Source organism: Eleutherodactylus coqui, chromosome 3, assembly GCF_035609145.1.
Source record: "Eleutherodactylus coqui strain aEleCoq1 chromosome 3, aEleCoq1.hap1, whole genome shotgun sequence".
NCBI lineage: Eukaryota > Metazoa > Chordata > Amphibia > Anura > Eleutherodactylidae > Eleutherodactylus > Eleutherodactylus coqui.
Genome location: NC_089839.1, coordinates 171,299,772 through 171,326,851, shown reverse-complemented (window position 1 = coordinate 171,326,851; position 27,080 = coordinate 171,299,772). Strand labels below are relative to the sequence as shown.

Below are 27,080 nucleotides of genomic sequence, written 5' to 3'. Positions count from 1 at the left end.
ACACACAATGGCTTTAGCCAGCAGATGGCACTGTTGTATAACATCAAAAAGAAAAGGCCTTTTAGGAAACTCTGGATCCAAAATTGGATTGGAAAGGGTTAATATGCTACATGGACAATAATTGTCCCAACTGGACAGCCCCATAGCATGCATTTACTCCATTTAATAGTTAAATTAAAACATATCTTACCTGTCTGAAATCTTCAGAGACCAGGATGAAGCCATTATTGTCAATGAGATAACAGTTTAAAACCTAGTGGGAAAATTTGGAAGCAAAACTTAGCCATAATGAAATAATTTAGTTTTATGCAATCACAATGCAAACATGGTTCAAGAACAAGTCAATAAGGTAGTAAGGAACCTAAACTTTTAAACGGCTCATTTAGCTTAAAGGGATTAAACGCTATGGATAATCCATACTTATTCGAAGAATTCTTTCGCAATAAATAGATCACAAAGTGCCCCCAAGCTTGGACCCTCAGCCAGCAGCTGTTTTCTGTGTATAAACCTGTCTATATTCCCTGCAGTGCCCCCACAGGGGAAATAAAGAATTGAATAGTGGCTGTTAATATCAATAGCTTGTCTGTGAAATGAAGGACAAAACATGTCCTCCAGAGTTAGAGATGCCCTTCGCAGCTACTCTCTCGTCTGACCAAGTTATGAGGAACATAAACAGAGGACCCTTAAAGCCTTTATTAGCTCAGAATTCCCTACAAAGTATATGAAAATGGATTTTCTGAACTTAATTACCTCTTTAAAGAGGATTGCCACCTACAATGTTTATTTGTTTATTCACTCCATGTAAATTTGCAATGAAAAATTTGTAATTGGCGAATTTATTGGCAACTAACAAATTAATTCTATGATTTTTCTATTTTTTATTGAATTGCTTAAAACAACAGAAATAGTACAAGATACAACAAATCATGCATGATATTGGAGACATAATAACTATTTAGCAAGATGATTTTCAATTTAAAAAAATGATGACCCATGTTTGCTAATCAAGGTTCTGCTTTAAATTAAGTTGTTATACTCCGTGTGGAGCAGAATCATCAGACTGAGTTAAAAGGAATGTTCAGATCTTATCACTCATGAGTAGAGAGGAAAAGCAAACCAGATGGATTGAGGACTTTAAAGCTTCTTCCACCTTTGCAACCTGTTTTTAATTGATTAATCCAAAGCTTCTAGAATAAGGTCCCTTTTGCACTGAACGATTACTGGATTTTTCAAAATTATGATGATCATTCAGTGTAAACACAGCCAACGATTATACGATGAATGATAATTCACTTATTGTTCATTTTAAGCAAGCATAAAAAACAAACGACTATCGGCCGGTGTAAACAGGCAGTCCTTCATCTATGAAAGTCTGCCTGTTTACTCTGAACTTAGGAGGGTGGTCGGAAGAGATCTTAAGAACGCTCCACCTCTATTAAGTGAGTGATTATCGCTCCTATGTGAAAGCACAGGAGCAATAATGTTTGGGATGGCTGTCAGGCGCTTAAGCGTTCAACAGTTGTCCCATGTAAAACCACCCTAAAACATGATAGGTAAAGAGAAAAAAAGGAGGTGGAGTAAGCCCAAGATGCAAATAGGGCCTTAACCCTAGGGTGAAGGCCTGGGAGTGAGCCAACAAAAATATGGTGTTTCTCTGTGGAGGTGCTGCCAACCAGATGTATGCTCCTCTAGGTGGGCATGGGTAAAAGGAATGCATTAAAGAACCAAAAATTGGCACAATGGTGTAACTCTCCATGGACAAATATGCAGATATAAGTAGAATCTCTTTTTCTTTATTTAAAGACTAACAGTTAAAAGTGTTTTGAGGTTGAACCTGTTCTTCAGCTATGCTAGGACAGGTACAGAAAAGGTCCTGTTATGGGTATAATTGTACCAATATTCTGTACCTGTCCTAGCATAACTGAAGAAGGGGTCTAACCCTGAAACACATTTTATTTCTGCTCTTTAAAAAAAAAAAAAGAGATGTTGGATTCTACTTCCATCTGCCACAGTAGTACCACTTTTTTTTGTCATTTAATGCATTCTCCTTAAAACATGAAGCAGCTTTGTAAATAATCAAGATTAAAAAGATCGTTTCAATGGAACTTTGCAAGTAATTCAATTGATTTGTTTGCAATGAAAATTCTGAAACAGAAAAAGATAATTTCAAAATTTAGAAATAATTTATTATAGATTTGCAATAAAATTTTGTTGCCTTATACCCAAGACAGACAATCCGTGCCCTCTAAACACTGTTACTTGAAGCAATGCAACTTCATCACTCGCAGTGGGAAAGTTGCCGCAAGTGACCTGATTCAACGAAGCATGGAAGACTTTAGGAAACGGCTCTTCTGCTTTAATCACTGATATAATAGTTTTCCATACGTTAGCCTGAATGTTTTCAATTTGGCTGCTTAAAGTAAAGAGACCAAAAGCATTTCCTGTCTGTTGGATATAATTGTATTAAAATATTTGTGACTGAGTGCTGGAAGATAACATACAATTGCAGGATGGGACATTTCTGAAAATGTAGTTTTTTATTTCGTTTTCCCCCCCACAATATCTGTATGAATGAAAGCGACAAAAACACCAATCCTGGACGATAACTCAAAAAACAGGTATTCGGGTATTGAATAAGATGCACCACTATTATAGCCATCTGTTGCAGAAAGTTCTGTGACTGTTCTGAATGGGGTTTGCAGAAATATTTGTATTTGTTGCAGAAACAACCCCATTCAGATTTTTAAGGAAGAAAAGATTGGGTGTGGGATCTCTACTGGGAATGAAAAAAACACATACAGAATGGGAGGAATTGGGCTAAGCACCAACAAATGTGAAAAATACTTTGGTATACTAATAATTCATTGACTGAACATGAGTCAACAATGTGATGCAGCAGACAAAAAGGCAAACACAGTTCTGGGATGTATTAAGAGAACCATAAAGTCTAGATCACGTGAGGTCATTATCCCTCTCTACTCTTCCTTAGTCAGACCTCATCTGGAAAACTGTGTCCAGTTCTGGGCACTCCACTTTAAAAAAGACATAGAAAAACTGGAGCAAGTTTAGAGAAAAGTTACCAAGATGGTGAGCGGTCTGCAAATCATGTCCTATGAGGAACGGTTAAAGGATCTGGGAATGTTTAGCTTGCAAAAAAGAAGGCTGAGAGGAGACTTAATAGCTGTCTACAAATATCTGGAGGGCTGTCACAGTGCAGAGGGATCAGCCCTATTCTCATTTGAACAAGGAAAGACTTGAAGCAATGGGATGAAACTGAAAATGAGGTGACACAAATTAGATATTAAAAAAAACTTTCTGACAGTGAGGGTGATCAATGAGTGGAACAGGTTACCACGGGAGGTGGTGAGTTCTCCTTCAATGGAAGTGTTCAAACAAAGGACAAATATCTGTCTGGGATGATTTAGTGATCCTGCACTGAGCAGGGGGTTGGACCCGATGAGCCTGGAGATCCGTTCCAACTCTACCATTCTAGGATTCTATGAATACAATCCAAATGGTAGAGAAGGGTTTTTTTTTTGAGTAGACGATTATAAAGTGCTGCCAGTCCAAATGTTACCACCATGGAAAACAGGGTGTAATAGTAAAAATCACAGAAAAACAAAAAGCAATGGACCATAGGCACAACCCTTAGAACAGAAAGCTCATTAAGGCGAGGCAATTAACCCAATTCTTTATTAATAAATTGACAGCCAGTAGATGCATTTCGGGGACAGAGCTCCTTCCTCAGAAATGGCTGGATAGAGTACGGTAGATGGATGGGCAGAGGTGCTTACTGCACTCAGGACAAAAGAATTCTGTCAATGATTTCCATAGATTCAGTGAACTTGACTTATGGATAGAAATAACACACTGACTGACAAACACCCAAAACATGACCATGCATAAACAGATGTAAATAGATACGATGCGAGGTATTGGTTTGTATTTCTGATACTTAAGCCTGCAATCCTGCTCACGGGTCTCTATTCTAATGAGACAACTTTCACATGAAACCTGCCTGCATGCGGGACGATCATCCTAACAAGGACGGCCCCATGCTGGAACCTAGGGACCTATCTAGATCTAGATGACAAACAAAACACAGCAGGACTGAACACAGCTCACACCAACATGCCAGGGATTTGCATACAACACAGCACACCATGTACCATAAACGCCTAAACAGGACTGTTCAGACCACACATCTGGTACATGGACCAACACAAAGGGACATTACACTGTTCACACTGGACACACTGAGCAAACAGAGGAAAGCCCAGCAGCCTCTAGCAGAGGAGCTGGTATATACGAGCAGCAGACCAGTGAGGATTGGCTGACTGGACAAATCAACACCCAGCCAGCTCAATCAACCCCCACCTGTGGGGCTGCGCTGCTGGAAATCCATGTAGAACAACAGATCCTAGCAGCAAAGCCTAACAACTGGTCTACCTTTTGGCTTGAGACACCAGGTAGTCTTTGGTCACTATCCCTTTCTCCGCAGCTTCCCCTAATAGGCAGCAGCTCCTTAGCTCCCTGAGGCCCATCTTCAGAAGCATCTCATGCTCTCTTTGCTTAGCACTGTCTTTCTACTGTGACTCAGCTCAAAAAGGTATTTTTTAAAACCTAGGTTCCAGTCTCAAGAAAGTTCCTACTGAGCATGTGAGTTCCAATTTGCTGAAACTTGGCAGAAATTAAAATGCATGTGGTGATTTTTGCACAAGTCACAGCCCATCCATGGCAACATTTAAACTTTTAGGGTAGAGAAAGAGAAAAAGTTGTGGCTTTCAGCATTCTAGAGGTGGAAGGAGTGCTTGCTACTATAGGAGAATATAGAGCCTTGAGGAACTACTATATGGTAAAATATAGAGCCCTATTTCATATTACACCATACATGATCTATGCCAAAAAACTGGTATTTAAATATACACAGAAATTTTTAAATCGGATTCATAGGGTATCTGCCAAAAAAAAGTGGCATGCTCCATTGGATGACATAAGAAAGATATTCTGTAATATTGTGCCTTAAAGAGCTACGGGGACTCTTTGTACCTCCAGACAGTATCTATGTACCTGACTTGACTCTACCTTCTGCATATACAGCCTGAAGAGCATCAACAAATCTTCTTCTGATGTCCTTAGAAATCTCCTTTCTTAGTGCCATGATACACTTCTACAAATGTGTTGTGAAGATCAGACTTTGATGGATCCCTGTTCTTTAAGTAAAACAGGTCGCCCGCTCATACCTGATTGTCATCCCATTGTCACCTGACTCTAATTTCACCTTCAAATTATCTATTAATTCAAAAAGTTCACATGTGATATTAGGTCATTTTCCTCAGTAAACAAATGACCAATTCAATATTTTGACTCATTTATTTGATTTTGTTCTCTTTATCTACTTTTTGAATTTGTGTGAAAATGTGATGTAGCTTTAGGTCAAATATAAGCAGAAATATGAAAAATTGTGAAGGGTTCACAAATCCTCAAGCACCACTGTAGTATATATTTATATTACTCCTCTTTTGTGAAGCTAATTCTGCACACACTGAAATGTTACCAAAAGTACATTTTACTGCACTCACGAGGCTCTGTTCACATCTGCATCAGAGGCTCCACTAGGAGTCTACATTACAGATTACATAGACTTTGGGAAAACGAGTGTTACATTCAACACTATTTTTTCTGTCAAAATGATGGATGCCTCGGTGGAACCTGATGGACCCCATTATATGTCAGTAGAGCCCACTGGGTACTGCTGTCTGTCATGTTATGAATCCAGTACTGCGTCCTGGTTTCCGTATAACAGAAAGTATGATACAGATGTGAACAGAGCCATACTGTCCTTTACATGAGTTCACAGTGTATTAGAGTGTGTTTATTACAGCACTAGTGACTGATTTTCTGTATCTGTAGGCCAGATTATAGCTGGGTCATGCAATATCACTGATGCTGACAAAGTAAAGCTATATGTATGATATGTATGCAGAAAAAAATGAAAAATGAATCCCCGTCTGTCATGAAAGCTACGGCCATTAAAACCCATATTCTACATACCGCTTATATGGATTTAGTCATTAATGGGGTTTAAATGTGTGTAATACAGTATATTCTATAGGTTTGGTTATCCGGAAATGATCAGTCATAAATGTTGAATGGAAGAATCCAGTTAACTTTACTTTTTAGGGTGAATAGTTAACTTTTTTAACATTTATTCTCAATACTGTATGTAACTATTATCTTGGCATGGCTAAGTTCGGAGCTCAAATGTCACTCAAGACATTTGGTTTTCTATTCTAGCCCTATATCTAAATACCGTGGACGAAGCAAAGTGGTTTTTTGGCAAAGCGCACAGAGTTTATATACCATCAAAGCACAAACTTTGGCACATGGAAGTAAATGACCAACCCCTTTGGGCACATCCTGTGACATCCACACACGTTGACCTGTGCATTCTGCCTACTTGATCTCAGACCTAGGGTAAATCTCCATGTAGTGGTAGAGACAGGACCGCTTTAAACATAGGACAAATGATGCACCTGCACCAGGTGACCTGGCAGCAATGCCATTTTCAATTGTGTTTGCATTCTTTGGACGAAGATACAATTGAACGCCATGGGCAAAGGGAAGGGTGTAACTCGCCTATGTTGAGATTGGAGAAAGCAGTGGGAACAAGAGGAAGAGTCACTGTGACTCTTTGTACAATGAAGGCAGTGGCCACTCGGTGTGTGGTTGAAAACTAGATGCCAGATGGGTCTGCCCCATGGATTCTCTACACAGCAGCATGGCAGGTCAAGCACGCAGAGCCTGGGAGGAGGGGTAATGTTATGCTCAGCAGATGGGTATATCCCCTAAAGGAGATATACTATATAATGAGGGAGTCTTTGGTCCTGAGCGAGAGGAAGGAATCGTCCTTAAAGAGGTCTTCTCACTTCATACAACCTGAGGCTACTCATTTACTTAGTATACGGAAGTTAACTTTTCAGTGCAATGTCCTAACTGGTTTCTTGTAGATTTGGCACTCCCAGACATGCTCAGGTGATTCGGATCCATGTAAATTTTGGAACGTCCCATTTTTCAGCCATAATGTTTAATTCTAGCCAAGGCAATGTACATTGCATCATTAGTAATATCATGTTCATTCCATGGCCAGATGTTCTGCTGGGGTCTGTAAAGTCACATTCACAGTTAAGTGATGGCTTTTCCCTTTACTTAGTATGACTCTATTGTGCCTCCTTCTGGACAGCTAGGAGTTATGGTTAGTAATCTCTACAGGAGCCAGAAACCACTCATGGGGAAATCAGGGACTATAACAAACTGGATGAGCGGTGGAAATAGAGGAGCTATCGTGGAGGGCGAGGAAAAACTGCAGAAAGGTAATGTACTATTCAAATACTTCCTTAATTGGAGTTGTAAATCCAACTTAAGTAAGTTCTGCCCACATCATGTGTGATATTGTGGGAGGTGTCACAGTAACGGGGTCTTACGGGCCCGACAGTCACCAACCTGTGCATGGAACCTAGAGACAAATTGCAGGGTTGACTTATTTTCAGCTCTTTGGATCCTGTGCTTGTGCCCAAACTGCACCCTAATGGCCTAGCATGACCCAACACACTTTGCTGCCAACACTATCCATTTCTGATATGTAGGCCAGCCACCTCGGTTTCCACTAGCCGACACACATTTAACACACTATGAGATTATGGATTGCTTAAAGCAGTCCAGTGAGATTAAATAAAGCTTAAAGCTTTATTCTAAAAAAAGGGTTAGCAGTGCTTAGGTAAAAACATATACAAAAGAAGATATTTACAAAAGGGTAAGAAGCTACAAATACACACAAAACAGTATGAAAACAAAAAGGAATAACATACTAGAAAATACCAGTTTATGAATTTGTTTCAAATAGTCCTAGGGCGAGGAGCAGACAAAAAGGTGGACAGTCCGGCACTTTGCATTTAGATGTAACTCCTAGGTCTGACATTACAGGAAAGATCCCTTTTAGTTTTTAAGTCCATTGGGGTCCAACCTCCACCATCCTCCTCATGGGATCCTTGAAGGCTGGCTAAGTAGATGTAAAGACCCTCTGGATGGAAACCCAATTTAATATTTCAGCCATATTTCCCTAGGAGGCACTGCAATAGGGAAGCTATGGCCGCCATGTTTGATATCATGAATTTACCTACAAGAGGATACCAAACATGATATGTGACAGATAATTAGCTTTGCAGATATGCGACTATGATTATGTTACACAAATATAATTGCTGTTGAACTGGGAAGTTCAAATTACCCATAATCCTCATTATAAATTCTTTGTTTTTTCTATCTCAGTACAAGGAATTCACAGTCAGCAAGTCTGTAGGATGTGTATTGGAGGGGAAGAGAGACAATAGGATCTCCTGCAAAAGGTTAATTTTGTTATCACTACAACAAAGGGCTTCCCAAAAGGAGTAAATGGGATCAAAGGCCCCTCTTCTACAGATGTGGAAGGCAGTTGAATGAATATTGAAGAGCTCTGCTTGGCAGAAAATACACTTAAACATCTGCCCTAAACCCACTCAACTTTTCCCAAACCAGAAAGGGGGAAGATTGACACACAAGGATGGGTGACACTCTACCAGTATGATTCAATCAAAGGAACCCATTAGTGAAAAATTGGCATTGGGCCCAACAAAGGCATTAAAATGTCCCTGAGTAAAGAAGTTGCTCAAGAGAAAAGCTGCATGATTTGAAACTAGTCATAGCACTAAATTGAATCTATATTCTTTGTATAATAAAAGGATATGCGACTTATTAATAAACATTTTCCTCACCTGTTAAAGATCCCTGCAGACATTGAAAGTCTATTTTTGTATACAAATCTATGTAATAGGCCGATGATCAGCATTGTAGGTGACTTATGTCATGTGCTACGTTTAACAGTCCTTTAACAAATAAAAAACTTTTTGAAGCTGCTTAGATGTTTTTGACTTTTGGGTGTTTTTGACTTTAGGCTTTCAAAGAGGTTGTGAGGAACGTTGGTAAGAGATATAGTCTTTACATCATGGGTGCCCAACTCCAGTCCTCAAGGGACCCCCACAGGTCATGTTTTCAGGATATTCTATAGTAAGAACACTTGTGGCAATGTCTGAGGCACGGCAATAATTACATCACCTGAGGAAGTCCCGAAAACATGACCTGTTGGGCTTCTTGAAGACTAGAGTTGAGCACCTCTGCTTTACATAGCTACCTCAGTAGGTTTCTCACAACTCACACTAATACATGGGAAGTTTTGTCTATATCACGTCCTTGCATTTTAGCCAAAGATTTTGCTTTAATGATGGTGCAATAAACAGTGCCTGATGTCATGCTGGAAGGAAGAGTTTAATGACATATTCACTGCACCCCCCTAATGTACATGCAGCCAAATCTTCAAACTAAACTTTGCATAGACCTTCAAGGATGCACAAAATTTAGTGTACACCCCCTCCCCTACTTTCTTAGGCTGAATGTGTGGACTCTGACAGTGAATTAATGAAAACATTGTGCGGTAACAGGGGAGTTGGTAATATTTTTAATTTGCTCACTGAATGAGAGGGGTGGCAGAGGTTTATGAAAGGAAGGAGTCCCTTAGGCCTCTTAAAGTCTTTCAAACTGTGGTTTTAATTGGATACTGGATTCAAGGCTTTTGCTGTTGGCTTTAGGTAGCTCTATAAGTCTACAGAAGTAGGTGAGCCAGCAGCGCTTTCTATTGCTACTTACACTACTTGAGAGCTAGGGTGTCTGTGCAATTAAAGGCAAATGAATCGTTAGCTGGAGGCTGCTTTCTGGCAGACATCCTGTCAATAAATAGTTACGTTCTACTTCATTCTCCCTTGTTTTTGTGGCTGATGCTTACACTTTAATGATTTAACTAACTAATGTTACAGGCTTTTCTGCTAGCACTTAACTGTGCAAGAGTTCTGTATGAAAACGAAATTAATTCAAGTACAGTTCACGTTCTGGGAGGAACTACCTACAACCCGTGTTCTCCGCTTTTTACAATATCGTCTTCTTGTGAGAAGTGCTGCCTGAATTTAAGTCGATAACAAATTGTTGAGACCAAGTTCACCAGTTGTAAACATCACAATTGCTCAGGTTACCCATCTACTAAGTGTCCCCAAAGGATGGAAACCCCAGGAGCAAACTACAACCAGCCAGTATTATTCAGCACTATGTGGTGGTATTATTTAGTCACTGAACTGTAGTAATACTTGGGGACTGTATGGTATTATGTGGGCTATTTAAATACTTACTGGCTTTTTAAAAACTTGTGCTTATGTGACAGCCAATGTGACAACTAGCAAAATCACTTTATTTAGTTAAAATGACATTTTTATGGTGAAAAAAATCACTCAAAAATACTGTTCACTAGGAGTCTGCCTTTCTTCTAATATGCTTTTCCCTACCAGCTGTTAAGTGCTGCTTGTCTCTAAAAACAGAGAAAACAAGAGGGAGAGCAGGAAGTGGAAGAGAGAGATGACTCATGCTGCCCATATAATTCTATAGAGAGGAGAGGAAATGGAGAGTAAAGGTCCATTTACACACACAGATGATCGCTCAAAATTAGTCAGAAACTGACAGTTTTGAGCGATCCTTTTGCATAGGTACTAATAAGCTAATCAGCCCATTAGTAGCTAACTAGCTTCATTTGCATGTATTTAAAGAGAAGCGGGTGGTCTGTTCTCTAAATACATAGCTATTGTTCTCCAGCGGGACAGCTACTGAAAAAATGTTATCAGCGCTGCCCACAGAGAACTCAGCATGTGGTCCCTCTTATCAGGAACAACGGATTTTAAGCTGATCTGAACTCAGCGATGAACGAAAAGTGCACGATACGTGCACGATGGGCACACATTTACAAGCAAAGATTATTGCTCAAAAATTGGTTTCGAACAAATTTTGAGCGATAATCACTGTGTGTAAAAGGGCCTTAGGCTGCTGGAAAGAGACTCACGCAGACATGCCCAGAAATAAAAGTGACTGTTTACTGTGTTATAGCTACTGAAATCACATCTACACTGTTCAACACTTTCTAGTGTCCTCTATGCTGTTATTGTGGGCAACAGACAGTTAAGAAGTTGAATTAGCTTTTTTTGTTTTTTGTACAGTGTATAGAGAACATCATAGAAACAGTCTCCACCCACCATCTCAGAGAGAACTGAAAAATAGATATAGAGCCTGCAGAGGTGATAAATGCAGGATGAAGGAAATGTAGGAAACAAGTCATACAATGGTCATAAATAGCTTTTTCCTCATGTACATATGGCAGCTTATTATGAAAGCATCATCTGTAAAGCTAGGTACCTTATAAGGGCGTATTATTTGGATACTTCATATTATTTGGGCACTGTTGCCTAAGGCCTCATTTCCTAAAAAAGACTGACCCTGACTGGGACCCTCAGTGATCATCTATAACTTATGGGGGAACTAGCAACAATTTACATTCATCACCAGCAAAAGGTAAGTCCAGTATTATGTAGCAGGGTTTACTCATGTTCCCAATAATATTTCTCACATTGCTTGTTTATTAATGTTTTATTTCAAGTTGTTTATTTATGTAACTTTAAGACTCAGAGGGATCTGGGAACAAGAAGCAAAAATGGCAAGATGCCATGTTGGGTGGCACAGTTTTGATTAGGAGTGGTTTGGTAAGGCAATGTCTCAGGACTATTTTTGGCGTACTTGGTGTATTGCACCAAAAAGGCCGAAAGTTGCTGAGGACCTTGTGCTGCAAGTGACACTGGAAGGGACCATGGACGTTTCCGATTTCTAGACATCGTGCTTTTACTGGAAAATTTTGTTTTTCTACTTTTATCACAATCTCCTTCCACCTAGAGACTCCCTCTAGAATGAGTTGGCTTTTACAATACTCCAGAAATTTTGCGTTGTGCGCATCTGCCGTTTACACAAAGAAAGCCTGTTTGCACCATTCTAATAAAACCAGTTTTGTACAAGAAATAGCTCTGACCAGGGTGTATGACAGTGGAAAAACATGAGGAGTGCCATTGCTACCCGCTTGCCATGACTGGGCATCAGTGGGCCTCAACCCTTTGGTCCCTGCTACCTCAGCCAAGGTAAGCCCTCAGCCTTGACTCCAATGACTTAACCTAGTGGTTCGGATCTACCTCTTACAACTACAGTTCTCACTGAGCACAATGGTATTTCAATGTAATGCATAACATACATAGTAACACAGTATGTTAGGCTGTATGAAGACAATGTCCATCTAGTTCAGCCTGTTTCAATTGCATAGATGTGACAGATTCTCTAGAATGAAATACACTACATGTAACGACTCTGTGCTTCAGGCAATTGATGATGGTGCAAAACGAGGGACACTTTCTATTAACTTCTATAAGATTGGGTCTTCTTCGGCAGAAAATCTCTTTAATATATGGAAATAAGGCCCAATGTGGGTGTGCACAAAAGATATACCAGGGGCGTAGCTAAAGACTCATGGGCCAGGGTGCAAATGTTTATCTTGGGGCCCCCCAACCTCTCTTAACCCTGTACCCACCCATAAGATAAAAGTCCAAAGAAACACATGACACACATGAGAAACTGGGGGAAAGTTATCAAAAGCTTTGCACCAGATTTCTAGCAGTATCTATGCTATACCTATGCAAAAATGTTTTACTTTTTTTTGCATGTTTTCATTGATAATGATATTTTAATTCCAGGGTCATAGGCTACTCTCAGACCACTTCTGATGGCTACTACAATAAACAGAATCACTTCACTATTATGAATGGTACCAATAAATATTACTCTGCCCAATTCAAAGGCATTCTTAGGCTTGGGCAAGTCGATACACTGTACTGTCATGAAGCCCAGGAATGTGGCCAGAACATCCAGACTAGGATGGGTCTCTTTACTATTTTTAAAAGTTGGAAAGCATTCTGGATCTTTGGATTAGTTTGCAGCAATATAGACTTTTTGTAGTTGGAAAAGTTCTAAAAAGATTGAAAAAAAATTATAGAAAATCATTTTTGCAAATTAAGCCAAGTAATTTATGTTGGTCTCTCTATAAAAATATGGCACAAAAGCTTAGTTAAGTGCTTTTCTGAGACTGGAAAAAACTAAATTCTGAACGGTCCATTAAATTTTATTTTGTTGTGAACTAGGATTGAAAAAGTGTTGGATGGATAATAATCATGTGCATTAGAGGTGTTTATGATACATAATGGATATATGAAAAGGCAGAACACTAGTCATGGGAGTAATGGAAGCAAATAATAACCACAGTATTTTCGACTGGCAATGGCTTGTAGCTTCAGGAACAGTACGGAACTGATTTTCAAATACTACAGACTATTGTAAAAAGAGAAGGGAAAGCTACACAATGGTAGAAATAGCCCTGTTCCAACTTTTTGGAGATGTGTTGCTGCCAGCAATTCCTAAATAAGTTAATATTTTTAAATGAAATGGAAAAATGTCTCACTTTTAACTTCAGATATGTGTTTTATGTTCTATTGTTAATAAAATATGGCTATATGAGTTTTCAAAATCATTCCATTCTTTTTTTCTTAACATCTGTTTTACACAGTGCTCCAGCTTTTTTGGAATTGGGGATGCACAATATCTTGCCATCTACAGTACCTATGTATGTACAATATCTATCTATTTGTAGTCAATATATATCTGCAGTATATCTATTTATCTATATCTGGTGGATAGATAGTTTTACATTTAAAAAGATATTATAAATATAGCTGTCTTTTACACATAAAAAATATTGCAAGAAAGTATTTAATAATTTATATTATTTATATATGTACTTATTAGATAGATATGTAAAATGGGATTGTATATATTAAAAGACATTGTAAATAGTTTAGAGGGATTAGTGGAATAATCAGTTCGTGTCGGGATCAGGATGATTTCACTAAAAGTATTGTGAATTCTGATGACCAATTCCGACTCCCATTAAAATCAATGGAAGTGATAATGGAGTTCACTAATTTTCCCTCCAAAAAGACCCCCTATTGCAGCCAAAGGCTCCCCCAAATTGCATCGGAGTACAGCCACAAATCTAAAGAACAGTCTGCTCTTTACAAAAATTGGTAAAAATAGTATACAGTGGTTTAGAGATCACTCATAACATAAGGGGTATCACTGAAAACTATAGAAGGCCTACATAGGTTCTCCTAAATCAAAAATTATGCCGATGGGGAAACAGGTGTGATGCTTGTTTTAAAAGCAATTTCATACATTCTACCAGATGATGGAATACCCAAGCACTTGGGGCTTCTCCAAGGAAAAGCTGTAGAGCTACCAAAGAGTATGCTAAGCAAAGACAGCAGGTGTGCTGGATGTTTTAAAAGTAATGTTCTAAATTTTCAAAGTACAAATTCTACCAAGTGAACTGAAAAGGCAAGCAAGGGCCTCCTGCTCCTTCTCCACCAAGAAAAAGTAGTATAGCTACCAAATATTATGCTTAAGGAGACGGCAGGTGTGGTGCTTGAATTAAAAGCAATGTCATAAATTTTGCAAAAGACGAATTCTTCCAGGTGAACAGAAAAGCCAAGCATGGGCCTTCTCCAAAGAAAAGCTCTAGCGCTGCCACTGTTTCTTGGACATTAGAATATCTTTGTTGTGGGGGAATAAGGAGGAGGTGGTGGAGGAAAATAAAACCTGGTGAAGCAGTTAAAGGAGAGCAGCACCACCAGCCTCAACAGCACCTTGAGGGCAGAGTGTGCTCCTTGTGAAAACATGAGAGCTTTAGCTCTGCATTTCAATATTGACATATTTTTCATTTGAAGAGGAAGCAGTAGGAGGAACCATGATAGAAGCAGGAAAAGGAGAGGAGCAGCAGTAACAGCACCTTGAGAACACAGTGCAGTCTTTTATATAAATCTATGATGTGAGTAAAAATTGCTAGCATGCTAACTAATCAGTGAAATCTGCCATGGGGTGCAGAAGTCAAGTGATATCTATGCCTGGTTCATTTTTATAAGCATCAGGTGATCCACAATGTCTATGGACAGGTGGAGCAGGCAAGCACCTGTAAAACATGTTGTGCAAGCTCTGACCACTTGTCCAGTTTCGACTCCCAGAACCCAAAAGGGCCAACATTGTGTCTGAGTCTATCTACGCAGAAGCTGACATACTCTTGGACCATCATGGATAAGTGCTGCCTGAGTCCTACCTTGTTCCTGTTGCTGCAGGCTGCAATGGGCTGATAAAACTATGCCACATATCTGTTAGATTTACCCTTCCACCGAAGGTGGTGCTACTGTGATAACATCCTACTCTTCTGGCATGAGCCACAAAGCTGCGACCAATTGTGAATGCATCCCGGTGGCTATGGAGAAATGTTCGTCTCAAGCTGCTTAATGGTCTGTCCTAATAGTGCTGTATTTTGTGGTCCCTCTTTTGTCATTTTGGCCTTATAGCAGGGATCAAGGAGGGTGGCCACCTACAAAAGTGATCAGATGAAGTAATTCTGAAAGCACTTTAGCATAAAAGCACTCATATGCTTCAAAATGCTTAAGAGTGATTGACCACATTCCTCCAAATCAAGCCTAACAGTGTCCTCTGGCTGGTCCCGCAATCCACGCAGAATCGCTGGGGTTAGTGATGGATGAAAGGAATGTTGCATAGCCTATTTCCCTGCCTCTGGACCTATATTATCTCCCTCCTCTTCCTCACCATCTTCATCTTCCTGCTCTTACTCCTCTATACTTCTCCCATGAGTGGAGAAATGTGTTGGAAAAGACACCCCTCTTCTTGCCCAGAGCCACCCAGTCTGTGACCTTGAGTAATGGTGGACTGGCAAGACAGCTAGGAGATTGGTATCCTTTCCTGCCCCTCCTTCTGTGACTGCAGCACATTGTGGTCCCTGATTAGTGTGTCATCATGACTGACCATTTTAGTCACTTTTTCAAAACCGGATAAACCCACACAAACATCTTTGATCTGCAGCTATTCCACAGGTGTCAAGTGACCGACCTCCATACAGCGCCTGCTAACAGCATACACCATCTGGTACTCCTTGATCGCTCTATGCTGCTCGCTGTGCCTCTGAAACATATGCAACATGTAATACCACAGTGTACACATATCACAGATGAGTGGTAGCCCGAACTGTTGCTGCACCTCCACCAGACAAGAGGCGGCTGGGTAGGATTGCTGAAAATGTGAGCCGAGTTTCCTGGCCTTTTTCAACAGTGGATATACAGGGAAATTGTCTAGTAAGCGTTGCATTAACAGGTTTATCACATGGGCCATGCAATGTACATGTGTGAGATTTCACAGGTGAAGGACTGCCAGCAGGTTGGCCTCATTGTCACACATGGTCGTGCCTGGGTTCAGATTGTGCATGGTCAGCCACGTGTCAGCCTGGACCTGCAGAGCAGTCAACAGTATTTTGGCCATGAGGCTGCACTCGTGTAGACTTGCATGAGTTTTAGGACAACAAATTGGCATTTGCTATGTGCAGCGCTATATGGAGACCAGGTTTTGTCACATACAGATATCTGTGCTGATGTAGAAGGTGTTGAAAGTTGGTACGAAGATGTGGAGGAAGTGAAGGAGGGAGAAGGGGTGAGGAGGGGACAGACAGAGATGAATGTCCTGCAAGTCCTGGGGGTACCATGAAAGATGGACACCACTTTTAGCTTTATGTTCTACCTGCAGGACATTGACCTAATGTGTTGTTAAAGATATGTATTGCCCTCGGTTTTGCTTGCTGTACCACGTGTCCATGGTCAAGTGCACCCTGCCACCGACAGCATTCTGCAATGTCAGGGACTTGTTATCACTTACATGGCAGTGCAGGGATGGCTTTCTGGGCAAAGCAATGGCTACTGGGCATATGATACTGTGGGTTAGGATGGAGCATCACATTATCGAAGGCGTCTGTGTCCACAAGCCTAAAAGGCAGCATTTCAATTGCAAGCAGGCAGTTATGCACTGCTTGCATTCAAGCTCTGTGCTAATGGATGGTTAAGAGGGTGTTTTCTTTATGTTGAGTCAAGCACCTCATCATCTTCTACCTCCTCTTCCTCTTCATTGTCCTTCTCCTCTTGAGTGGACTCTATGTTACAGTGAGTACCGGGAGCTGGTACCTCCATTTCTGTATCTTTCTCTTTGGAGGAAAAATATGGTTGGGCATCAGTGCATTCAATGTCTTGGTCTTCTCCCTCTGGTTGTTTGGACTGCCTTGTTGACATCCATGACACTGAATGACCAAACAGCATATTAGACTGATTCATGTTGACTGCTTCAGAGAGTGCGGGGGAGGGGATGATTTGGCATGGGGTTAAGTAGAGAGGGGGGATCTTTATGGCGGACTGGTACATACTGCTGTGTGCCTGCGACTGGGAGGAAGAGAAGGTGGTGGTACTTGAGGCATGCTGTGTTATCCACTGTATAACCTGTTCTGCATGCTATAGATGTAGCACAGGGGCAGAACCACTTCTAATGAATAGCAGCAGGTTTGCCTCGCCTAGTGCAGAACATGGAGCTATTGGTTCAATGGGAGCCGGTTGAACTGCCAACTTGACCAGTCCTCTACCACTACCACCATTACCCTTTACTTTCTTAAGATAAATCAAATGATTTGCAAGCAGCACACGGGACTCTCAATCATCTAAAACTTCACGTCCTTAGATGTATGTTTATTCCGTCCATTAAAAATGTATCTATCTATCTATCTATCTATCTATCTATCTATCTATCTATCTATCTATCTATCTATCTATCTATCTATCTATCCCATCTATCTATCTATCTATCTATCTATCTATCTATCTATCTATCTATCTATCTATCTAATATCTATCCATCTATCTCATATCTATATATCCATCTAATATCTATCTTACATTTATCTATCTATCTTAGATTTATGTATGTATGTATGTATCTATCTATCTATAGATTTTAAAAGACATAAAATGAACTATGTTTTGCAGTTGTAGAAATAATATTGCAAGAAAATATTGAATAATGGATACTATCTATATATGTATAAACAATAGCGTCAATTACAAGTCAAATATTTCAGTGATATTTGGGCCAAAAAGTGATATAGTAGAGAGCTTTGTGTTATAAACCAGCTGGAAAAAAAAGGCAACTGATATCTGATAAAAATGACCCCACTTTGTCACCAAATCTGAATCAAAATCAGTGAGTACTGCATTATCACCAGATTAATACTGACAAATAAGGATTAAAGTGAAGGATATAATTACACATGATTTGTCCTAATCAAAACTAGATGACAAACGAAAGACAGAAGAAACCATTAGGACAGATAGATCAGCTATGTAACGAGATACTCCTGTTATAATAGGGCTGATAAAAGAACAGAGGACGTATAGTACACACCTGTAATGTCACCTACATTATAATGGCCTCGTGAAATGACCTTTCTGCACTCATTTAATGGCTCTGTAATGCACAAGCAACTAATATTGTATTGATTAGGAAAATGCATAAATGTTCACACCAATTTCTCAGCAATACGTAGCTTTAAAAGAAGAAGGGTATCTTTAATGTCCACAACTTGTGCGGGCAGCCCTATGATTGCACCATTTTATCTTAAAACTTTTAAGTTTGGGTTTGGGAAGCTTTTCATGCTTCAGTCTATGCATCCATCCAAACTGCCATATTATAGTGCCATGCAACCTTTCAGTTGGACAGGGCCATAAATTTCAATAAAGCGCTCATACATTTCTAGGGAGCCCTATAAGCCCTTCATAACTCTGAACTTAAATGCAGACAAATATATGTTTGGGGGAAGGCGCATCTATTAAATAGTTTTTTCTCAAGTGTATTCACAAAAGAAAAGAAATGTCACACGAGATGCAAGAATGATAAAACGAACCCCCGCTAAATATCACTTGCCTAATGCAGGAGGAAGTGCAGAGCTGGTTAAAAGGATTAAAATTAACAAATCGCTGTGCCCAGATAGAATACAGCCAGGGTTCTACGGGAATTAAGTGACATGAGAGACAGACCACTATTTCTTATATTTAAGGACTCTATTGAGACCGGTGTTGTACCACTGGGTTAGCATATTACTAATGTGTTTCCAATATACAAAAAGGGGTCTAAAAGAGAACCTGGTAACTACAGGCCGGTAAGTCTCACTTCAATAATTGGAAAAATATTGAAGGGGTTTCTGAGAGATGCCATCGTAGAATACCTGAAGGAAAACAATGGAATAACTCCTCATCAGCATAGGTTCATAAGGTGTCGATCATGTCAGACCAATTTGATCAACTTCTACAATGAAGTAAGTTCTAGGCTGGACCTGGGAGAGTCTATTGATCTTGTACATCTGGATTTCTCTACAGCATTTGATACCGTGCCAATAATAGGTTAATATTAGAGATGAGCGAGCACCAAAATGCTCGGGTGCTCGTTACTCGGAACGAAATTTTCGCGATGCTCGAGGGTTCGTTTCGAGTAACGAACCCCATTGAAGTCAATGGGCGACCCGAGCATTTTTGTATTTCACCGATGCTCGCTAAGGTTTTCATGTGTGAAAATCTGGGCAATTCAAGAAAGTGATGGGAACGACACAGCAACGGATAGGGCAGGCGAGGGGCTACATGTTGGGCTGCATCTCAAGTTCACAGGTCCCATTATTAAGCCACAATGGCGGCAAGAGTGGGCCCCCCCCCAACAACTTTTACTTCTGAAAAGCCCTCATTAGCAATGCATACCTTAGCTAAGCACCACACTACCTCCAACAAAGCACAATCACTGTCTGCATGACACTCCGCTGCCACTTCTCCTGGGTTACATGCTGACCAACCACCCCCCCACGACCCAGTGTCCACAGCGCACACCAAACTGTCCCTGCCCAGCCTTCAGCTGCCCTCATGCCACGCCACACTCATGTCTATTTATAAGTGCGTCTGCCAGAGGAAAAGCAGGCACACACTGCAGAGGGTTGGCACGGCTAGGCAGCGACCCTCTTTAAAAGGGGCGGGGCGATAGCCCACAATGCTGTACAGAAGCAATGAGAAATATAATCCTGTGCCACCGCCATCAGGAGCTGCACACGTGGGCATAGCAATGGGGAACCTATGTGCCACACACTATTCATTCTGTCAAGGTGTCTACATGCCCCAGTCAGACCGCGGTTTTTAATTCATAGACACAGGCAGGTACAACTCCCTATTGTGAAGTCCCTGTGGACCGACAGCATGGGTGGCTCCCTGGAACCCACCGGCGGTACATAAAAATATCCCATTGCATTGCCCAACACAGCTGAGGTAGTAATGTCGTGCTTAATGCAGGTGGGCTTCGGCCCACACTGCATGCCCCAGTAAGACTGGGGTTCTTTAGATGTGGAAACAGATGCATTTATAATTCCCTGTGGACCCACAGCATGGGTGGCTCCCTGGAACCCACCGGCGGTACATAAAAATATCCCATTGCATTGCCCAACACAGCTGAGGTAGTAATGTCGTGCTTAATGCAGGTGGGCTTCGGCCCACACTGCATGCCCCAGTCTGACTGGGGTTCTTTAGAAGTGGAAACAGATGCATTTATAATTCTCTGTGGACCCACAGCATGGGTGGGTGCCAGGAAGCCACTGGCGGTACATAAATATATCCCATTGCATTGCCCAACACAGCGGATGTAACGTCAGCTGTAATGCAGGTGGGCTAAAAATTCATTTGATTACACTGTAGGCGAGGGCCCACAAAAATTGCTGTATCAACAGTACTAATGTACATCCAAAAAATTGGCCATGGCCAACCAAGAGGGCAGGTGAAACCCATTAATCGCTTTGGTTAATGTGGCTTAAGTGGTAACTAGGCCTGGAGGCAGCCCAGTTTAACGAAAAATTGGTTCAAGTTAAAGTTTCAACGCTTTTAAGAGCATTGAAACGTATAAAAAACTGTTTAGAAAAATTATATGAGTGAGCCTTGTGGCCCTAAGAAAAATTGCCCGTTCGGCGTAATTACGTGAGGTTTCAGGAGGAGGAGCAGGAGGAGGAGGAGGAGGAATATTATACACAGATTGATGAAGCAGAAATGTCCCCGTTTTGGGTGGTGAGAGAGAACGATGCTTCCATCCACGGGTGCAGCCTACGTATTGCTTAGGTATCACTGCTGTCCGCTGGTGGAGAAGAGAAGTCTGGGGAAATCCAGGCTTTGTTCATCTTGATGAGTGTAAGCCTGTCGGCACTGTCGGTTGACAGGTGGGTACGCTTATCCGTGATGATTCCCCCAGCCACACTAAACACACTCTCTGACAAGACGCTAGCCGCAGGACAAGCAAGCACCTCCAGGGCATACAGCGCGAGTTCAGGCCACGTGTCCAGCTTCGACACCCAGTAGTTTTAGGTGGCAGAGGCGTCACGGAGGACGGTCGTGCAATCGGCTACGTACTCCCTCACCATCCTTTTACAGTGCTCCCGCCGACTCAGCCTTGACTGGGGAGCGGTGACACAGTCTTGCTGGGGAGCCATAAAGCTGGCAAAGGCCTTGGAGAATGTTCCCCTGCCTGCGCTGTACATGCTGCCTGATCTCTGCGCCTCCCCTGCTACCTGGCCCTCGGAACTGCGCCTTCGGCCACTAGCGCTGTCGGATGGGAAGTTTACCATCAGTTTGTCCACCAGCGCCCTGTGGTATAGCATCATTCTCAAACCCCTTTCCTCTTCGGGAATGAGAGTGCAAAGGCTCTCCTTATACCGTGGATCGAGCAGTGTGTACACCCAGTAATCCGTAGTGGCCAGAATGCGTGTAACGCGAGGGTCACGAGAAAGGCATCCTAACATGAAGTCAGCCATGTGTGCCAGGGTACCTGTACGCAACACATGGCTGTCTTCACTAGGAAGATCACTTTCAGGATCCTCCTCCTCCTCTTCCTCCTCCTCAGGCCATACACGCTGAAAGGATGACAGGCAAGCAGCATGGGTACCGTCAGCAGTGGGCCAAGCTGTCTCTTCCCCCTCCTCCTCATCCTCCTCATGCTCCTCCTCCTCTTCCTGAACGCGCTGAGATATAGACAGGAGGGTGCTCTGACTATCCAGCGACATACTGTCTTCCCCCGGCTCTGTTTCCGAGCGCAAAGCGTCTGCCTTTATGCTTTGCAGGGAACTTCTCAAGATGCATAGCAGAGGAATGGTGACGCTAATGATTGCAGCATCACCGCTCACCACCTGGGTAGACTCCTCAAATTTTCCAAGGACCTGGCAGATGGCTGCCAACCAGGCCCACTCTTCTGTAAATAATTGAGGAGGCTGACTCCCACTGCGCCGCGCAAGTTGGAGTTGGTATTTCACTATAGCTCTACGCTGCTCATAGAGTCTGGCCAACATGTGGAGCGTAGAGTTCCACTGTGTGGGCACGTCGCACAGCAGTCGGTGCACTGGCAGATTAAACCGATGTTGCAGGGTCCGCAGGGTGGCAGCGCGCGTGTGTGATTTGCGGAAATGTGCGCAGATCCGGCGCACCTTTCCGAGCAGGTATGACAAGTGGGGGTAGCTTTTCAGAAAGCGCTGAACCACCAAATTAAACACATGGGCCAGGCATGGCACGTGCGTGAGGCTGCCGAGCTGCAGAGCCGCCACCAGGTTACGGCCGTTGTCACACACGACCATGCCCGGTTGGAGGCTCAGCGGCGCAAGCCAGCGGTCGGTCTGCTCTGTCAGACCCTGCAGCAGTTCGTGGGCCGTGTGCCTCTTCTCTCCTAAGCTGAGTAGTTTCAGCACGGCCTGCTGACGCTTGCCCACCGCTGTGCTGCCACGCCGCGTGACACCGACTGCTGGCGACGTGCTGCTGCTGACACATCTTGATTGCGAGACAGAGGTTGCGTAGGAGGAGGAGGAGGGTGGTTTAGTGGAGGAAGCATACACCCCCGCAGATACCACCACCGAGCTGGGGCACGCAATTCGGGGGGTGGGTAGGACGTGAGCGGTCCCAGGCTCTGACTCTGTCCCAGCCTCCACTAAATTCACCCAATGTGCCGTCAGGGAGATTTAGTGGCCCTGCCCGCCTGCGCTTGTCCACGTGTCTGTTGTTAAGTGGACCTTGGCAGTAACCGCGTTGGTGAGGGCGCGTACAATGTTGCGGGAGACGTGGTCGTGCAGGCCTGGGACGGCACATCGGGAAAAGTAGTGGCGACTGGGAACCGAGTAGTGCGGGGCCGCCGCCATCATGCTTTTGAAAGCCTCCATTTCCACAAGCCTATACGGCAGCATCTCTAGGCTGATCAATTTTGCAATGTGCACGTTTAACGCTTGAGCGTGCGGGTGCGTGGCGTCGTACTTGCGCTTGCGCTCAAACTGTGGCGCTAGCGACGTCTGGACGCTACGCTGAGAGACATTGCTGGATGGGGCCGAGGACAGCGGAGGTGAGGGTGTGGGTGCAGGCCAGGAGACAGTAGTGCCTGTGTCCTCCGAGGGGGGTTGGATCTCAGTGGCAGGTTGGGGCACAGGGGGAGAGGCAGTGGTGCAAACCGGAGGCGGTGAACGGGCATCGTCCCACCTTGTGGGGTGCTTGGCCATCATATGCCTGCGCATGCTGTTGGTGGTGCCTCCCCAGCTGATCTTGGCGCGACAAAGGTTGCACACCACTGTTCGTCGGTCGTCAGGCGTCTCTGTGAAAAACTGCCACACCGTAGAGCACCTTGACCTGTGCAGGGTGGCATGGCGCGAGGGGGCGCTTTGGGAAACAGTTGGTGGATTATTCGGTCTGGCCCTGCCTCTACCCCTGGCCACCGCACTGGCTCGGCCTGTGCCCACACCCTGACTTGGGCCTCCGCGTCCTCGCCCGCGTCCACGTCCTATAGGCCTACCCCTACCCCTCAGCATGGTGTATTACCAGTGATTTGATTTCCCAGGCAGGAAATAAATTGGCGCAAGCCTGCTGTTAAACGTAGCTGGCTGCGTATGATTTGTTTACTATCTCCACCCACCACACACGTACACAGAACGCTGAGGACTGACAGAGGCAGGGCACATAGAATGTTTCCCTTTTTTTAAAAAAGAAAAGGCCCACTGACTATATTCAATCAGATAAGATATGTGTTGCACAGAAATGCAGTTATATGAAGTGCAGCACAGCGGTTACTTTTCCCAGGCAGCGAATAAATTGGCGCAAGCCTGCAGGACAAATAGAATGTTTCCCTTTTTGGGAAACGGAGGGCCCACTGACTATATTCAATCAGATAAGATATGTGTTGCACAGAAATGCAGTTATATGAAGTGCAGCACAGCGGTTACTTTTCACAGGCAGCAAATAAATTGGCGCAAGCCTGCAGGACAAGTTGAATGTTTCCCTTTTTGGGAAACGGAGGGCCCACTGACTATATTCAATCAGATAAGATATGTGTTGCACAGAAATGCAGTTATATGAAGTGCAGCACAGCGGTTACTTTTCCCAGGCAGCAAATAAATTGGCGCAAGCCTGCAGGACAAATAGAATGTTTCCCTTTTTGGGAAACGGAGGGCCCACTGACTATATTCAATCAGATAAGATATGTGTTGCACAGAAATGCAGTTATATGAAGTGCAGCACAGCGGTTACTTTTCACAGGCAGCAAATAAATTGGCGCAAGCCTGCAGGACAAATAGAATGTTTCCCTTTTTGGGAAACGGAGGGCCCACTGACTATATTCAATCAGATAAGATATGTGTTGCACAGAAATGCAGTTATATGAAGTGCAGCACAGCGGTTACTTTTCCCAGGCAGGAAATAAATTGGCGCAAGACTGCAGGACAAATACAATTTTTCCCTTTTTTGGAAACAGAGGGCCCACTGACTATATTCAATCAATAATATATGTCTTCTGGCCCTGCCTACACAATTCTCTCCCTGTAGTATTACTGCAAGGCGCAATGCTCTGCAGACAGCCGATTTTGAAAAGAAAAAAATATGCAACACTGCTAACAGCAGCCTGCACAGTACTGCACACAGATAGATGTGGCCCTAAGAAGGACCGTTGGGGTTCTTGAAGCCTACACTCACTAACACTCTCCCTGCCTAACCACCACTTCTATCCCTGGACTATTACTGCAAGGCGCAATGCTCTGCAGACTGCCGATTTTGAAAAAAAAAATTTGTGCAACACTGCTAACAGCACCCTCCACAGTACTGCACACGGATAGATGTGGCCCTGAGAAGGACCGTTGGGGTTCTTGAAGCCTACACTAACTCCTAACACTCTCCCTATAGCAGCTCCAGCACCAACAGCACTTTCCCTCAGCTAACTCACAAGACATCTGAGGCGAGCCGCGGGAGGGGCCGACTTTTATACTCGGGTGACATCTGATCGCCCCAGCCACTCACAGCAGGGGGGTGGTATAGGGCTTGAACGTCACAGGGGGAAGTTGTAATGCCTTCCCTGTCTTTCAATTGGCCAGAAAAGCGCGCTAACGTCTCAGAGAGGAAACTGAAAGTAACCGGAACACCGTGTGGTACTCGTTACGAGTAACGAGCATCCCGAACACCCTAATATTCGCACGAATATCAAGCTCGGACGAGTACGTTCGCTCATCTCTAGTTAATATATAAAATGAGACAGCTCGGTCTGGGCAAAAACGTGTGTAGCTGGGTAAAGAACTGGCTCAGAGATAGAAAGCAGAGGGTGGTAATAAATGGTTTCTACTCTGATTGGGCCACCATTGCTAGTGGGGTAGCACAGGGTTCAGTATTAGGCCCCATTCTATTCAATATATTTATCAATGACCTGACAGAGGGACTGCACAGCAAAATATCAATATTTGCAGACAAATTATACAAGATAATTAATACAAAGGAGGACAATGTGCTGCTACAAATGGACCTAGATAAGCTGGGGGCTTGGGCAGAAAAATGGCAAATGAAGTTCAATGTTGATAAATGTAAGGTTATACACATGGGCAGGAGAAACAGATGTCACCAATATACACTAAATGGGGTACTGCTAGGGAAAAAATGATATAGAAAAAGACCTGGGAGTACTAGTTGACTGTATACTTAACTGGAGCAACCAATGCCAGTCAGCTGCTGCAAAAGCAAATAAAGTCTTGGGGTGCATTAAAAGAGGCATAGGGGCAAAGGATGAGAACATTATTCTTCCACTATATAAGGCACTTGTCAGGCCTCACATGGAATACTGTGTACAGTTCTGGACACCGATTCTCAGGAAGGATGTTGCAGTGCTTAAGGGGGTTCAAAGAAGGCCAACTAAATTAATAAACGGAATGAGGGGACTGGAATACCCAGAGAGGCTATCAAAATTTGGATTATTCACCCTGGAAAAAAAGACAATTAAGGGGCGACCAAATAACTATGTATCAATACATTACAGTACACCAGTATACATTACAGGGATCTCTCCCATGATCTGTTTATACCCAGGACTACGACAGTAACAAGAGGACATCCTCTATGGTTAGGGGAAAGAAGGTTCCATCACCAACACAGAAGGGGGTTCTTTACTGTAAGAGCGGTGAGACTGTGGAACTCTCTGCCTGAGGATGTGATGATGGCAAAATCGATAAAGAGTTTAAGTGGGGACTAGATACCTTTCTAGAGCACTATAATATTACAGGATATAGACATTAAACAACCAGCAGGGTTGTTGATCTGGGTCTTGGAGTCAGGTAGAACTTAGACATTGATCCAAGGATTTTTCTGACTGCTGTTATAGAGCCGGGAAGGAATTTTTTCCCCCAAATGGGCTATATTGACTTCTGCCTCATTGGGTTATTTTTTGCCTTCCTCTGGACCAACAAAGGGGGTGGAAACAGGCTGAACTAGATGGACATTGTCTCCTATCAGCTTAACATACTATGTAACTATGTATGTTGCTATAGTAATGAGGTGGAGATCACTACATGATAACCAAACTCTTTTATTCTACCGGCTCACCACGCAGTCATTAGTCTCTCAATTGTGGTGTTGGGGGACAATTGATGTCAAACTGGCTTTCGTTTCCCAGACTACCAGACTTTGACTTGTCCAGCTCAGCTTTGGGTTAACGTAGACTGGGAAACTATAGCAGGCTTTCCAGCTGTTCTCCTCACAGCTGCCGGTCAATAGACCTCTCAGAACTGGGCCAGTCTGCCTAACGTAGGCAGTAGATAGAGGGAACATCTTCCTCTGCCT

General features: G+C 42.9%; 1 protein-coding gene across 1 annotated transcript in view; it reads right to left on the bottom strand.

Moving 5' to 3' along the window:
• Positions 1–27,080, bottom strand: part of CACNA2D3 (calcium voltage-gated channel auxiliary subunit alpha2delta 3) — a 1,017,883-nt gene that overhangs the window by 93,216 nt on the left and 897,587 nt on the right. Inside the window, exon 31 of the mRNA XM_066596541.1 lies at positions 191–253. Coding sequence (XP_066452638.1) covers positions 191–253 — 63 coding nt within the window. The remainder of the gene's footprint in view (positions 1–190; positions 254–27,080) is intronic.